At 48.1% G+C, this 14,119-nt stretch overlaps 1 protein-coding gene across 1 annotated transcript in view; it reads left to right on the top strand.

The window, feature by feature from the left end:
• The window catches only part of LOC145361346 (poly(ADP-ribose) glycohydrolase-like), a 48,780-nt gene extending 34,667 nt beyond the window's left edge, over nucleotides 1–14,113 (top strand). Inside the window, exons 11-16 of the mRNA XM_080217018.1 lie at nucleotides 1,348–1,495; nucleotides 2,576–2,654; nucleotides 3,661–3,769; nucleotides 4,892–5,003; nucleotides 11,418–11,546; nucleotides 13,330–14,113. Coding sequence (XP_080073144.1) covers nucleotides 1,348–1,495; nucleotides 2,576–2,654; nucleotides 3,661–3,769; nucleotides 4,892–5,003; nucleotides 11,418–11,546; nucleotides 13,330–13,445 — 693 coding nt within the window. The 3' untranslated portion in view covers nucleotides 13,446–14,113. The remainder of the gene's footprint in view (nucleotides 1–1,347; nucleotides 1,496–2,575; nucleotides 2,655–3,660; nucleotides 3,770–4,891; nucleotides 5,004–11,417; nucleotides 11,547–13,329) is intronic.
• The last annotated feature ends 6 nt before the right edge of the window (nucleotides 14,114–14,119 follow it).

The following is a 14,119-nucleotide window of genomic DNA, read 5'->3' on the forward strand; positions in this document are numbered from 1 at the left end:
TAATATGCTCCTTATCCCCCATTGCCTTCTCTCCATATCTCCTGCTTTCTCTTCAATCCATTCCCAATTAAAAGTCTGTGTAACTCCTCCTTAAATTTACTCACTGTCCCAGCATCCACTGCAGTTTGGGGTAGCGAATCCCACAGATTCACAACCCTTTAGGAAAAGTAGTTTCTCCTCAACTCTGTTTTAAATTTGCTGCCTCTTATACTGAGACTATAACCTCTCACCCTAGAATGTCCCACAAGAGGACATCTGAATTTATTCTCTCCTCTAAGTTCCAGAGAGTTTCAGCCTAAACTATTCAATCTCTCTTCATACAACAAACCCCTCATCTCTGGAATCAATCTCGTGAATCTCCTGCTCGTTGTAAGAGGAACTTTCTGAGGTGTCCCACTGGGGTGCCTGGTATTTAGTTGACCTCACTCAATTAATATATAGACTATGGAAAACAGTGCATAGTTACAGAATGAAAAGAAACTGATTTGCTAATGCATGCATCAGGAAAAAGACACAGTCAGTGAGGGTTGACTGTCCTCTCTGAGCTAATCTTGCAATTGTAAAGTTGTTATATTATTCTGAATGTTTCAATATCCCGCCCAGCCTTGTCAATCAGACCGGAAGGTCCAATTACAATATTACACATTATTACTTTAGCATTCCAGCTGTCAACAGGAATAGACGATCATTGGCTCATTGCCCCTGGAGGTTCCACCCCCCTAGTTACCCAGGAAACCTAACCCACATCAATTCCGGTAACCAAGGCTGCAGCAGAGAATCCTTAATCGGCTCTGCCCAAATCTGGCCTCTCCTTATCAGATTGTGAGACGTCTCCAGCTTTGCCACCCATGGACAAATCCCCTCCTTTACACACCAGGCCTACTAAACTTGCTTTCGCGTATCCAGGAACAGAAGCTGCCTTTCTGTGCTCCATTGCACAGGGCTAAAATTGCCCCTTCGTGTCCTGAGATGCGTAGGTTAGAGGGATTAATGGGTAAATATGTGGATATATGGGGGTAGGGCCTGGGTGGGGATTGTGGTCGGTGCAAACTCGATGGGCCAAATGGCCTCTTCCTGTACTGGAGGGTTTCTACGATTGTGTTAAAATAATTCAGCCTGCATTCAGAATGAAGTTGGCCAAAGTTCACAATATTGAAAATACGGTTTAAGCTTATAATACTTGGTTAATTTATGGTTATACAGTCTATAATAGTTTTTACAGTTTATAATATCTTTGCACATTTTGTTCCATTGTGAATTCTCACTTTCTATAAGGCACTTTATAACCTGGTCTATTTATTATAGTAAAATGAAGGGCCTCATACTAACCCCCCCAATCACTCCTAGGTGGATTTCGCCTCCTCGTTGGTGGGCGGTGGGGTACTCAGCTCCGGACTTGTCCAGGAAGAGATCCGGTTCCTCATCAACACGGAGCTCATCGTGACGCGGCTGTTCACCGAGAGACTGGCTAAAAACGAGTGCCTGGTCATCACCGGTGAGACTTGGGCCTAATCGGCGCGGTTACTTCAAGCAATGGGTGTCCCCCCTCACCGCCGGCATTCTCTGACCGCACCCTCCGCCCTCAGACTGGGCCAGTCCAGGCCCCTGAACTGAACTTGAGAGTTAGGGCCTGGGTTAAAATTTGGATCGCCAGCACGTGGGTTGGGCCCGATGTTACTGGTACCCTTTGCGGGGAGGTTTTCTGGGTTCCTTCTCGGTTATTGCCAGCGTCCCTGGAGAACTGAGTGGCTAACCTCAGAAGATCATGGCAATCAGGGCAGACATTGAATCCAAAATTTTGCTTTGTGGCAAGAGGGGGGATGGTCGAAGGTTGTTTTTTTGTGACCGGAAGTCTGTCCAGTAATGTTCCGCATGGCGGCACAGTAGTGAGCACTGCTGCCTCACAGCACCAGGGACCTGGGTTCAATTCCCAGCTTGGATCACTGTCTGTGTGGAGTTTGCACATTGTCTGCGTGGGTTTCCTCCAGGTGCTCCGGTTTCCTCCCACAGAGTGCTGGTTAGGTGGACTGACCATGCTAAATTGACCCTAAGTGTCAGGGGGTATAGCAGGGTAAATAGGGCCTGGTTGGGATTGTTGACAATGTCGTCTCGATGGGCTGAATGGCCTCCTTCTGCACTATTCTATCCAATCATAGAATAGTGTAGAATCTCATTGAAACTTACAGAATACTGAGGGGCCTGGATAGAGTGGACGTGGGGAAGATGTTTCCATTAGTCGGAGAGACTCGGATCCGAGGGGCACAGCCTCAGAGTAAAGGGACGACCCTTTAGAATCGAGAAAAGGAGCAATTTCTTCAGCCAGAGGGTTTGGGGAATCTGTGGAATTCATTGCCACAGAGGAGGCCGGGTCACTGAGTGTATTGAAGACAGAGATAGATAGGGTCTTGATTGGTAAGGGGGTCAAAGATTATGGGAAAACACAAGAGAATGGGATTGAGAAACTTATCAGCCATGATCGAATGGTGGAGCAGATGCGACGGGCAGAACGGCCTAATTCTGCTCCTATATCTTATGACACCAAAAAGCTCTGCTGATACGTTTGTCTGAATTTCAGGAACCCAGCGTTACAGTGACTACAAAGGATACAGTGACTCCTACAGATGGCTGAGGTACCACAATGATGAGACCCCACGGTGAGTGAGATTTAACTCAATTAGCCGGCACGGATGTGTGATAGGACATCAGGGAGTTGTCAATGTCTTCGCCCTTCCAGTCACCACAAAAGTGGATGAAGTGTTAGTAGATATCTCAGTATGCCTACACTGCAAGAAACACGTCCAAGACAGAAGGATCAATGCAAAAAGCACGTGTCTACAGCAATGTAGTTTGATACAAAGTGAAACTGGTTTAGTCCGGTTTGCTTTATATACATACTCGAACAACTACTGGGTTTACTATTATTTATTTATTATTGTCACAATTCGGCTTACATTAAAGTAATGTTTATTTATTCGTCACAAGTAAGGCTTACATTAATACTGCAATGAAGTTACTGTGAAATTCCACTAGTCGTCACACTCCGGTGAGAGGAAACCGGAGCACCCGGAGGAAAACCACGCAGAAATGGGGAGAATGTGCAGACTCCACGCAGACAGTGACCCAAGCCGGGAATCGAACCCAGGTCCCTGGCGCCGTGGGGCAGCAGTGCTAACCACTGTGCCACCGTGCTGTCCTTGGAGACACTCGAGGAGAGAAATTATCATGAATGTTAGGGGAGTGTTCAGTTGTAACATTAGGAGTATAGAATATAAAGGGTAGGAGGATTCGTGAGGTTAGATGGAAGGCTGCAGTTACAAACTTGGCAGTTGTTGGACACGAGTGAATAATCATAGAATCATAGAACCCTACAGTGCAGAATGAGGCCCTTTGGCCCATCGAGTCTGCACCAAACACAATCCCACCCAGGCCCTACCCCCATATCCCTACATATTATACCCACTAATCCCTCTAACCTACACATCCCTGGACACAAGGGACAATTTCTTAGCAGGGCCAATCAGCCTAACCCACACATCTTTCGGACTGTGGGAAGAAACTGGAGTACCCGGAGGAAACCCACGCAGACACGAGGAGGGGGTGGTGGGTGGAGCAGAGTGTGACTGAATCAGAAATATTGATTCTGTTCTCCCTTTCCTGCAGGGATTCCTGGCTCAGACGCTGCACAGAGATTGTGGCCATTGACGCGATAAATTTTTACAACCCCACGGACCAGTACAAAACGTCGTTTCTGGAGAGGGAACTGCAGAAGGTAAGCCCACTGACAACAAGACCTAACCACGGCGCTGGGAAATTGGCCATGACAAATTGCCCCTTAATGTCCCAGAGATGTTCAGGTTAGGTGGATTAGCCATGCTAAATTACCCCTTAGTGTCAGGGGGACGAGCTTGGGTAAATACATGGGGTTATGGGCGTTGGGCCTGGATGGGATTGTGGTCAGTGCAGACTCGATGGGCCGAATGGACCGAACAGCTTTCGATGTTATGAGGTTTTGGCCTTTTATTCATTCAATTCTTACAATTCAGAAGGAGGCCATTTGGCCCATCGAGTCTGCACCAACCGCAATCCCACTCAGACCCGAATCCCATGACCCTGTGTATTTACCCTGCTAGTCCCCCTGACACTGAGGGGCAATTTAGCATGGCCAATCCACCTAACCTGCACATCTTTGGACACTAAGGGGCAATTTAGCATGGCCAATCCACCTAACCTGCACATCTTTGGACACTAAGGGGCAATTTAGCATGGCCAATCCACCTAACCTGCACATCTTTGGACACTAAGGGGCAATTTAGCATGGCCAATCCACCTAACCTTGGCTAAAATGGTGCACGGGGATCGATTTACGGATGGGGAGAGAATAAACTTGTTCTATAAAATGTTGAAGGTATCAGCATTAAAAGCAGAATGACCGAGAGATCCCAACAATGATTTCTTTCTTCTTCAGCTGGATTTATCAGTTTTCTGGTTAAAAGATTATGAGGGGCATGGACGGAGTGGATAGTCAGAAGCTTTTCCCCAGGGTGGAAGAGTCAGTTACTAGGGGACACAGGTTTAAGGTGTGAGGGGCAAGGTTTAAAGGAGATGTACGAGGCAAGGTTTTTTTTACACAGAGGGTGGTGGGTGCCTGGAACTCGCTGCCGGGGGAGGTAGTGAAGCAGTTATGATAGTGAGTTTTAAGGGGCATCTGGACAAATACATGAATCGGATGGCAATAGAGGGATATGGTCCCTGGAAGGGTCGGGGGTTTTAGTTCAGGCTGGCAGCGTGGTCGGTGCAGGCTTGGAGGGCTGAAGGGCCTGTTCCTGTGCTGTAATTTTCTTTGTTCTTTTGAGTCTAGTTCTCTGTAACACTGTGATCTCCTATCCCAAAGGCGTACTGTGGATTCTCTCCTGAAGATCGTGTGATAGCGATCAGTCACAAACCAGCTGTTGTCACGGGCAACTGGGGCTGTGGAGCCTTCAAAGGGGATGCAAAGCTAAAAGGTTGGTGAATCTGTTTCTCGGCCAAAACTGACCAGCTCTGATCAACCATGGCACACAGCACTTGCGCCACACCAGTGCCAGGCAATAACCATCTCCACCAGCAGAGAGGATCTAACCACCACCCCCCGCCTCTTGACATTCAGTGGTATTACCATCATTGAATCCCCCCCATTATCAACATCCTGGGATTTACCATTGACCAGAAACTGAGCTGGACCCAGCTGTATAAATACTGTGGCTACCAGAGCAGGTCAGAGGCTGGGAATCCTGCGGAGAGTAACTCACCTCCTGACTCCCCCCAGAGCCTGTCCCCCATCTACAAGGCACAAGTCAGGAGTGTGATGGAATACTCCCCACTTGCCTGGATGGGTGCAGCTCCAACAACACTCAAGAAGCTCGACACCATCCAGGACAAAGCAGCCCCGCTTGATTGGCCCCCCATCCACAAACATTCACTCCCTCCACCACCGACACTCAGTAGCAGCAGTGTGTACCATCTACAAGATGCACTGCAGCAACTCATCCTTAGACAGCACCTTCCAAACCCATGACCTCTACCGTCTAGAAGGACAAGGGCAGCAGATACATGGGGAAACACCACCACCTGCAAGTTCCCCTCTGAGCCACTCACCATCCTAACTTGGAAATATATCGGCCGTTCCTTCACTGTCAATGGGTCAAAATCCTGGAACTCCCTCCCTAACAGCAGTGTGGGTGTACCTACACCACACAGACTGACTGATGTCCAATAACAATCCTGGAGCTCCCTCCCTAACAGCAGTGTGGGTGTACCTACACCACACGGACTGACTGATGTCCAATAACAATCCTGAAACTCCCTCCCTAACAGCAGTGTGGGTGTACCTACACCACACGGATTGACTGATGTCCAATAACAATCCTGGAGCTCCCTCCCTAACAGCAGTGTGGGTGTACCTACACCACACGGACTGACTGATGTCCAATAACAATCCTGGAACTCCCTCCCTAACAGCAGTGTGGGTGTACCTACACCACACGGATTGACTGATGTCCAATAACAATCCTGGAACTTCCTCCCTAACAGCACTATGGGTGTACCTACACCACACGGACTGTAGAGAGTTCAAGAAGGCGGCTCACCCATCACCGACTCGAGGGGCAATTAGGGATGGGCAATAAATACTGGGCCATAATTAAGGACCACACGCACCCAAGACATTCTCTCCTCCACCTTCTTCCATCGAGAAAAAGATACAAAAACCTGAGGTCACATCCGAGCCCACATCCTGTGAAGAGAATGAAATAAAAATGCTTGCCTGTGAGTCAGAAGTGGTGGGTTCAAGTCCCACTCCAGGACTTGAGTTTGAAGGAAATAACAGAGCTTCCCAGTGCAGTACTGAGGGTGTGCCTGCATTGTCATAAGGTGTGTGCAGAGGACTCTGAAAGTCTGCAAAGGGATATAGGTAGTCTAACTGAGTGGGCAAGGGTCTGGCAGATGGAGCACGATATTGATAAATGTGAGGTCATCCATTTGGGTAGGAATAATAGCAAAAAGGACTATTGTTTAAATGGTAAAAAATGTGCAGAGAGACCTGGGTGTCAAAGAACAAGGAAAATTACAGCACAGCAACAGGCCCTTTGAGCCTCCAAACCTGCACTGACTGAACTAAAACCCTTTCTGGGGACCATATCCCTCTATTCCCATCCCCTTCAGTATTTGTCAAGATGCCCCTTAAAAGTCACTATCGTATTGATTCCACTACCTCCGCCAGCAATGAGTTCCAGGCACCCACCACCCTCTATGTGAAAAACTGTCCTGTACATCTCCTTTAAACCTTGCCCCTTGCACCTTAAACCTATGCCCCCGAGTAATTGACTCTTCCACCCTGGGAAAAAGCTTCTGACTATTCACTCTGTCCATGCTCCTCATAATCTTGTAGACTTCTATCAGGTTCCCCCCTCAACCTCCGTTGCTCCAGTGAGAACAAACGAAGTTTCTCCAATCTTTCCTCATAGCTCATGCCCTCCATACCAGGAAGCATCCTGGTAAATCTTTTCTGTACCCTCTCCAAAGCCTCCACATCCTTCTGGTAGTGTGGCGACCAGAATTGAACACACTATTCCAAGTGCGGCCTAGCTAAGGTTTGAAAAAGCTGCAACATGACTTGCCAATTTTTAAACTCAGTGCCCTGGCTGATGAAGGCAAGCATGCCGTATGCTTTCTTGACTACCTTCTTCACCTGCGTTGCCACTTTCAGTGACCTGTGTACCTGTATACCCAGATCCCTCTGCCTATCAATACTCTTAAGGGTTCTGCCATTTACTGTATATTTCCTATCTTTATTAGACCTTCCAAAATGCATTACCTCACACTTGTACGGATTAAAGTCCATCTGCCATCTCTCCACCCAAGTCTCCAACTGATCTATATCCTGCTGTATCCTCTGATGGCCCTCATCACTATCCGCAAATTCACCAACTTTTGTGTCGTCCGCAAACTTACTAATCAAACCAGTTACGTTTTTCTCCAAATCATTTATATTTACTACAAACAGCAAAGGTCCCAGCACTGACCCCTGAGGAACACCACTTGTCACAGCCCTCCATTCAGAAACACACCCTTCCACTGCTATCCTCTGTCTTCCATTATCCTTGTGCATGAGTTGCAAAAAGTTGGTTTGCGGGTGCAGCAGGTAATGAAGAAGGCAAATGGAATTTTGTCCTTCATTGCGAGAGGGATGGAGTGTAAAAAACAGTGAGGTTATGTTGCAGCTGTATAAGGTGCTGGTGAGGCCACACCTGGAATACTGTGTACAGTTTTGGTATCCTTACTTGAGAAAGGATATACTGGCACTGGAGGGGGTGCAGAGGAGATTCACTAGGTTGATTCTGGAGTTGAGAGGGTTGGCTTATGAGGAGAGACTGAGTCGACTGGGGCTATACTCATTGGCATTCAGAAGGATGAGGGAAGATTTTATAGAAACATATAAGATTATGAAGGGAATAGATAAGATAGAAGCAGGGAAGTTGTTTCCACTGGCAGGTGAAACTAGAACTCAGGGGCATAGCCTCAAAATAAGGGGGAGCAGATTTAGGACTGAGTTGAGGAGGAACTTCTTCACCCAAAGGGTTGTGGATCTGTGGAATTCCCTGCCCAGTTGAGGCTACCTCATTGAATGTTTTTAAGGTAAGGATAGATAGATTTTGAACAGTAGAGGAATTAAGGATTATGGTGAGCGGGCAGGTAAGTGGAGCTGAGTCCACAAAACGATCAGCCATGATCTTATTGAATGACGGAGCAGGCTCGAGGGGCCAGATGGCCGACTCCTGCTCCTAATGTTAAACTAAAGTGATGTCAGATCTCTCGTGGTGCTGAAAGACCCCTGGGGCAGTATTTTGAAGAGGCACAAAGTTGTTCTCCCTGATGTCAAGGTCAAGATTTAAACCTTGCACAAGAATAGTGGGATCTTGCTATGCACAAATGGTCTTCTGTGTTTCCTATATAACAGGGACAGTGCTTGAGTGGCTTAAAGCCGTTTGGGAGATCTGGAGGTCATGAATTGTGCAGTATAAACTTTCAGCTCAAATAGAGCACATTCGAACCCACATTAGGGGCAGCACTGCTGCCTCACCGCACCAGGGATCCGGGTTAAATTCCGGCCTTGGGGGTCACTGTCTGTGTGGAATCTGCACATTCTCCCCGTGTCTGCGTGAGTTTTCTCCCACAGTCCGAAAGACATGCTGGTTAGGTGCTAAATTCTCCCTCAGCGTAACCCGAACGGGTGCCGGAGTGTGGCAACTAGGGGATTTTCACAGTAACTTCATTGCAGTGTTCATTCCTTTGACACTGATAAATAAACTTTTAAGATGTGCGGGTTAGGTGGGTCAGCCGTGCCAAATTGCTCCTCAGTGTCCAAAGATGTGCAGGTTAGGGAGATAGTGGGGTAAATGTATGGGATTACAGAGAGAGGGACTGGATAGAATGAGTGGCCAGGCGTTTGCTGGTCACCGCACTTGCAGTATTGACTCACAGCTGCTGGCAGAGCTGCTGAGCCTTGGACTTTCTCAAGCATAGCACTGCCACCTGGTGTCCCTGAAACGCTGGGACAACCGCCCCAGAACTAAGTGACAAAATAATCTGAATGCACCAGCTACATCCCCGGGGAGAAGTCCTTTTAAAAAAAAACAAGCACCCATTATTGTCAGTTCATTAATATAACACAAATCGATTTTGATGATCTATCTCATAGAATGCCTAGAGTGCAGAAGGAGGCCATTCGGCCCATCCAGTCTGTACCTACCACAAGCCCATCCAAGTCCTGTCCTCGTGACCCCCTGCATTTACCCTAGCTAATCCCCCCTGACACTAAGGGACAATTTAGCATGGTCAATACACCTAACCTGCACATCTTTGGACACTAAGGGGCAATTTAGCATGGTCAATACACCTAACCTGCACATCTTTGGACACTAAGGGGCAATTTAGCATGGTCAATACACCTAACCTGCACATCTTTGGACACTAAGGGGCAATTTAGCATGGTCAATACACCTAACCTGCACATCTTTGGACACTAAGGGGCAATTTAACATGGCTAATCCTCCTAACCTGCACATTTTTGGGCACTTCGTTAAGGGGAAGTCGTGTCTGACAAATTTACTGGAGTTCTATGAGGATGTGTCTAGGGCGGTGGATAGAGGAGAGCCGGTGGATGTGGTCTTTCTTGATTTTCAGAAGGCGTTTGACAAGGTACCTCACAAGAGGTTATTACAGAAGGTCAGGGGACATGGAGTTGGGGGTAGGGTGTTAGCGTGGATAGCGGATTGGTTGTCAAATAGGAGGCAGAGAGTGGGGGTCAATGGGTGCTATTCGGATTGGCGGTTGGTGACTAGTGGGGTGCCCCAGGGGTCGGTGCTGGGGCCTCAGCTATTTACCGTTTATATAGATGATCTGGAGGAGGGAACCGAGTGTAGGGTGTCGAAATTTGCTGATGACACCAAGACTGGCGGAACGGCAAACTGCGCGGAGGGTGTGGAGAGTCTGCAGAAAGATCTAGATAGGCTGGGCGAATGGGCCAGGAAATGGCAAATGGAATTTAATGTTGGCAAGTGTGAGGTGGTCCACTTTGGTAGGAATAATGGTAGGAAGGATTATTACTTACGGGGTGAAAAACTGCAGCAGGCAACTGTGCAGAGGGACCTCGGGGTCCTTGTGCATGAGTCGCAAAAACCCAGCCTGCAGGTGCAGCAGGTGGTCAGGAAGGCGAATGGGATGCTGGCCTTCATAGCGAGGGGGATTGAATATAAAAGTAGGGAGGTCTTGCTGCAGCTGTATAGGGCATTGGTGAGGCCGCAGCTGGAGTACTGTGTGCAGTTTTGGTCGCCACACTTACGCAAGGATATTTTGGCCTTGGAGGGAGTGCAGAGGAGGTTTACTAGGCTGATACCGGAGTTGAGGGGGTTGAGCTATGAGGAGAGGCTGAATTAACTAGGCTTGTACTCGTTAGAGTTTAGAAGAATGAGGGGAGATCTCATTGAGACGTATAAGATGATGAATGGGATGGATAGGATAGAGGTGGAGAGACTCTTCCTGCTCAGAAAGGACAGTAGGACTAGGGGGCACAGCCTCAAGATAAAGGGGGCGCGGTTTAGAACGGAGTTGAGGAGGAACTTCTTCACTCAAAGGGTGGTGAATCTCTGGAATTCTCTGCCCGTTGAAGTGGTGGAGGCTGCCTCGCTAAATATTTTTAAGACGCGGATTGATGGGTTTTTGATAAGCGAGGGGATTAAGGGTTATGGGGAGAGGGCGAGAATGTGGAACTGAGCCACGACAGATCAGCCATGATCTTATTGAATGGCGGGGCAGGCTCGAAGGGCTAGATGGCCTACTCCTACTCCTATTTCTTATGTTCTTTATGTTCTTACTAAGGGGCAATTTAGCATGGCCAATCCTCCTAACCTACACATCTTTGGGCACTAAGGGGCAATTTAGCATGGCCAATCCTCCTAACCTACACATCTTTGGACACTAAGGGACAATTTAGCATGGCCAATCCTCCTAACCTACACATCTTTGGGCACTAAGGGGCAATTTAGCATGGCCAATCCTCCTAACCTGCACATCTTTGGACACTAAGGGGCAATTTAGCATGGCCAATCCACCTAACCTGCACATCTTTGGACTGTAGGAGGAAACTGGAGCACTTGGAGGAAACCCATCCAGACATGGGGAAAATGTTCAAACTCTACACACGCAGTGATCCAAGCCGAGAATCGATCCTGGGTCCCTGGCACTGTGAGGCAGCAGCGCTACTGTTCCACCATCTATTCGGTTTGAATGTAAGAGAGCTGGGAGGCAGCAGCAGCACAGACCTGATGGCGCTCGACCTCTGTGCAAATGATGACTGAGTTCTCCTCTACTTGTTTTCACAGCGCTCATTCAGATGATGGCCGCTGCTCAGGCAGGCAGGGATGTGATCTACTTCACTTTTGGGGACACTGCCCTCGAGGAAAGCATACACGAGATGCATCAGTTCCTGCGGAGGAAGGATTTCACAGTGGGTAAGTAGGAACTAAACTATTCACATGGTATCAATGGGTGCTATTCTGGTTGGCGGTTGGTGACTAGTGGAGTGCCGCAGGGATCGGTGCTGGGGCCTCAACTATTTACCATTTATACAGACGATCTGGAGGAGGGGGCTGAGTGTAGGGTGACAAAATTTGCTGATGACACAAAGATGAGTGGAAAAGCAAATTGCGCGGAGGGTGTGGAAAGTCTGCAGAGGGATCTGGATAGGCTGAGCGAGTGGGCGAGGACCTAGCAGATGGAGTACAATGTTAGCAAGTGTGAGGTTATCCACTTTGGCAGGAATAATAGTAGGAGGGATTACTATTTAAAAGGCAAAAAGCTGCAGCATGCTACGGTGCAGAGGGACCTGGGGGTCCTTGTGCACGAGTCGCAAAAACCCAGTCTGCAGGTGCAGCAGGTGATCAAGAAGGCGAATGGGAATGTTGGCCTTTATAGCGAGGGGGATAGAATATAAAAGCAGGGAGGTCTTGCTGCAACTGTACAGGGTACTGGTGAGGCCGCAGCTGGAGTACTGTGTGCAGTTTTGGTCGCCGCACTTGCGCAAGGATATTTTGGCCTTGGAGGGAGTACAGTGGTGGTTCACGAGGCTGATACCAGAGATGAGGGGGTTGGACTATGAAGAGAGACTAAATAGACTGGGTCTGTACTCGTTGGAGTTTAGAAGGATGAGGGGGGATCTTATAGAAACGTATAAGATAATGAAGGGGATGGATAGGGTAGAGGTAGAGAGATTCTTCCCACTCAGAAAGGATAGCAGGACAAGAGGGCACAGCCTCAAGATAAGGGGGAGGGGGGCAGTTTAGATCGGAGTTGAGGAGGAACTTCTTCACTCAAAGGGTGGTGAATCTCTGGAATTCTCTGCCTGTTGAAGTGGTGGAGGCTACCTCACTGAATATATTTAAGACACGGGTAGATAGATTTCTGATGGACAGGGGAATTAAGGGTTATGGGGAGAGGGCGGGAAAGTGGAACTGATCCACTTCAGATCAGCCATGATCTTATTGAATGGCGGGGCAGGCTCAAAGGGCGAGATGGCCTACTCCTGCTCCTATTTCTTGTGTTCTTATGGGAGAGACTTTGATTTAACTTATCATTATCAATGTATTGGGATACAGTGAAAAGTATTGTTTGATTTATTATTGTCACAGTACTGGGATACAGTGAAAAGTATTGTTTGATTAATTATTGTCACATGTACTGGGATACAGTGAAAACTACTGTTTGATTTATTATTGTCACATGCATTGGGATACAGTGAGAAATTTTGTTCCTTGCACGCTAATACAAACAAAACATATCTTTCCTACACTGAGTGTGAGCTCCGAGACCACTGTCTGTTTGTGGCTAAAAATGAGAATGCAAACTCCCTCCCTAACAGCACTGTGGGTGTACCTACACCACAGGAACTGCAGTGAGTTCAAGAAGGTGGCTCACCCACCTCCTTCTCAAGGGGCAATTAGGGATGGGTAATAAATGCTGGACCCAGCCAGCGAAGCCCACATCCCCATATGAGTGAATAAAATTCTTAATTGCTGAAGGTGCCTCACTGCACCAGGGACCTGGGTTCAATTCCTGGCTTGGGTCACTGCCTGTGTGGAATCTGCACGTTCTCCCCGTGTCTGCGTGGGTTTCCTCCAGGTGCTCCGGTTTCCTCCCACAGTACAGCTTTGGTGCTGCCCCTTCCGATGTGTAACGTAAGCAAGCTTTGACATCTACCAGTACTCAGTCTGTTACCTTCCCCTCCTCTCTGGACAGGGCAACTTTACAGCATGTTGGAGAGGTATTCGAAGAAAGTCTCCGGAGGGAGCTGGAGCAGAGATCTCTACCAGTTCATTCAGAGCAACGCGGACTGCTTAAAGGGACGGATCTGACCTCTGCCCGTGGCTGAGGGGTTCTGTTACCAAGGAGGCTGCGTGTTGACAAACTGCTTGAAGAGTGGACGGAATCTATAATTCATTCATCAATCTATCTGATTAGTAAAGGCTAAGATTCAGGGGCCGCGGATTTATGCTGCAAAGCTCAATAGTCCTTAATCGTACCTGAGAAGAGACAATATTCACAGCTGAGCTTCTCTGGCTGGGGTGGGGACTGGAAGATGTCACAGATAGCTCTACGCATACCCACCTAGTACATAACCCTCTCAAATCCATCTGGATGCTGGTACAGTTAGATAGAGTGATATCAGCACGGGACACTTAGTAAATCGGGTTCAGTGTACCCGGACAGGCGCAGAGTGTGGCGCCTTGGGGATTTTCCCAGTAACTCAGTTAGGCAGACGTGACACAGCCTTAAAATAAAGGGATGTCGCAGTGGCGAATGTTACTGCCTCACAGCACCAGGGATCCAGGTTCAATTCCTGGGTCACTGTCTCTGTGGAGTCTGCTTGTTCTACCTGTGTCTGCGTGGGTTTTCTCCGGGTGCTCCGGTTTCCTCCCACAGTCCGAAAGTTTACTTGTGAGACTAACAAACTTTTAAATATTAAATTATTTTTTTCTGTTTGCCGGAGCTATGACTACAGTACTGGCCAGTACTGTGCCCTTTAGTG

The sequence above is a fragment of the Carcharhinus amblyrhynchos genome, chromosome 34 (genome assembly GCF_965287045.1).
Source record: "Carcharhinus amblyrhynchos chromosome 34, sCarAmb.v2.hapA, whole genome shotgun sequence".
NCBI classification, from domain to species: domain Eukaryota; kingdom Metazoa; phylum Chordata; class Chondrichthyes; order Carcharhiniformes; family Carcharhinidae; genus Carcharhinus; species Carcharhinus amblyrhynchos.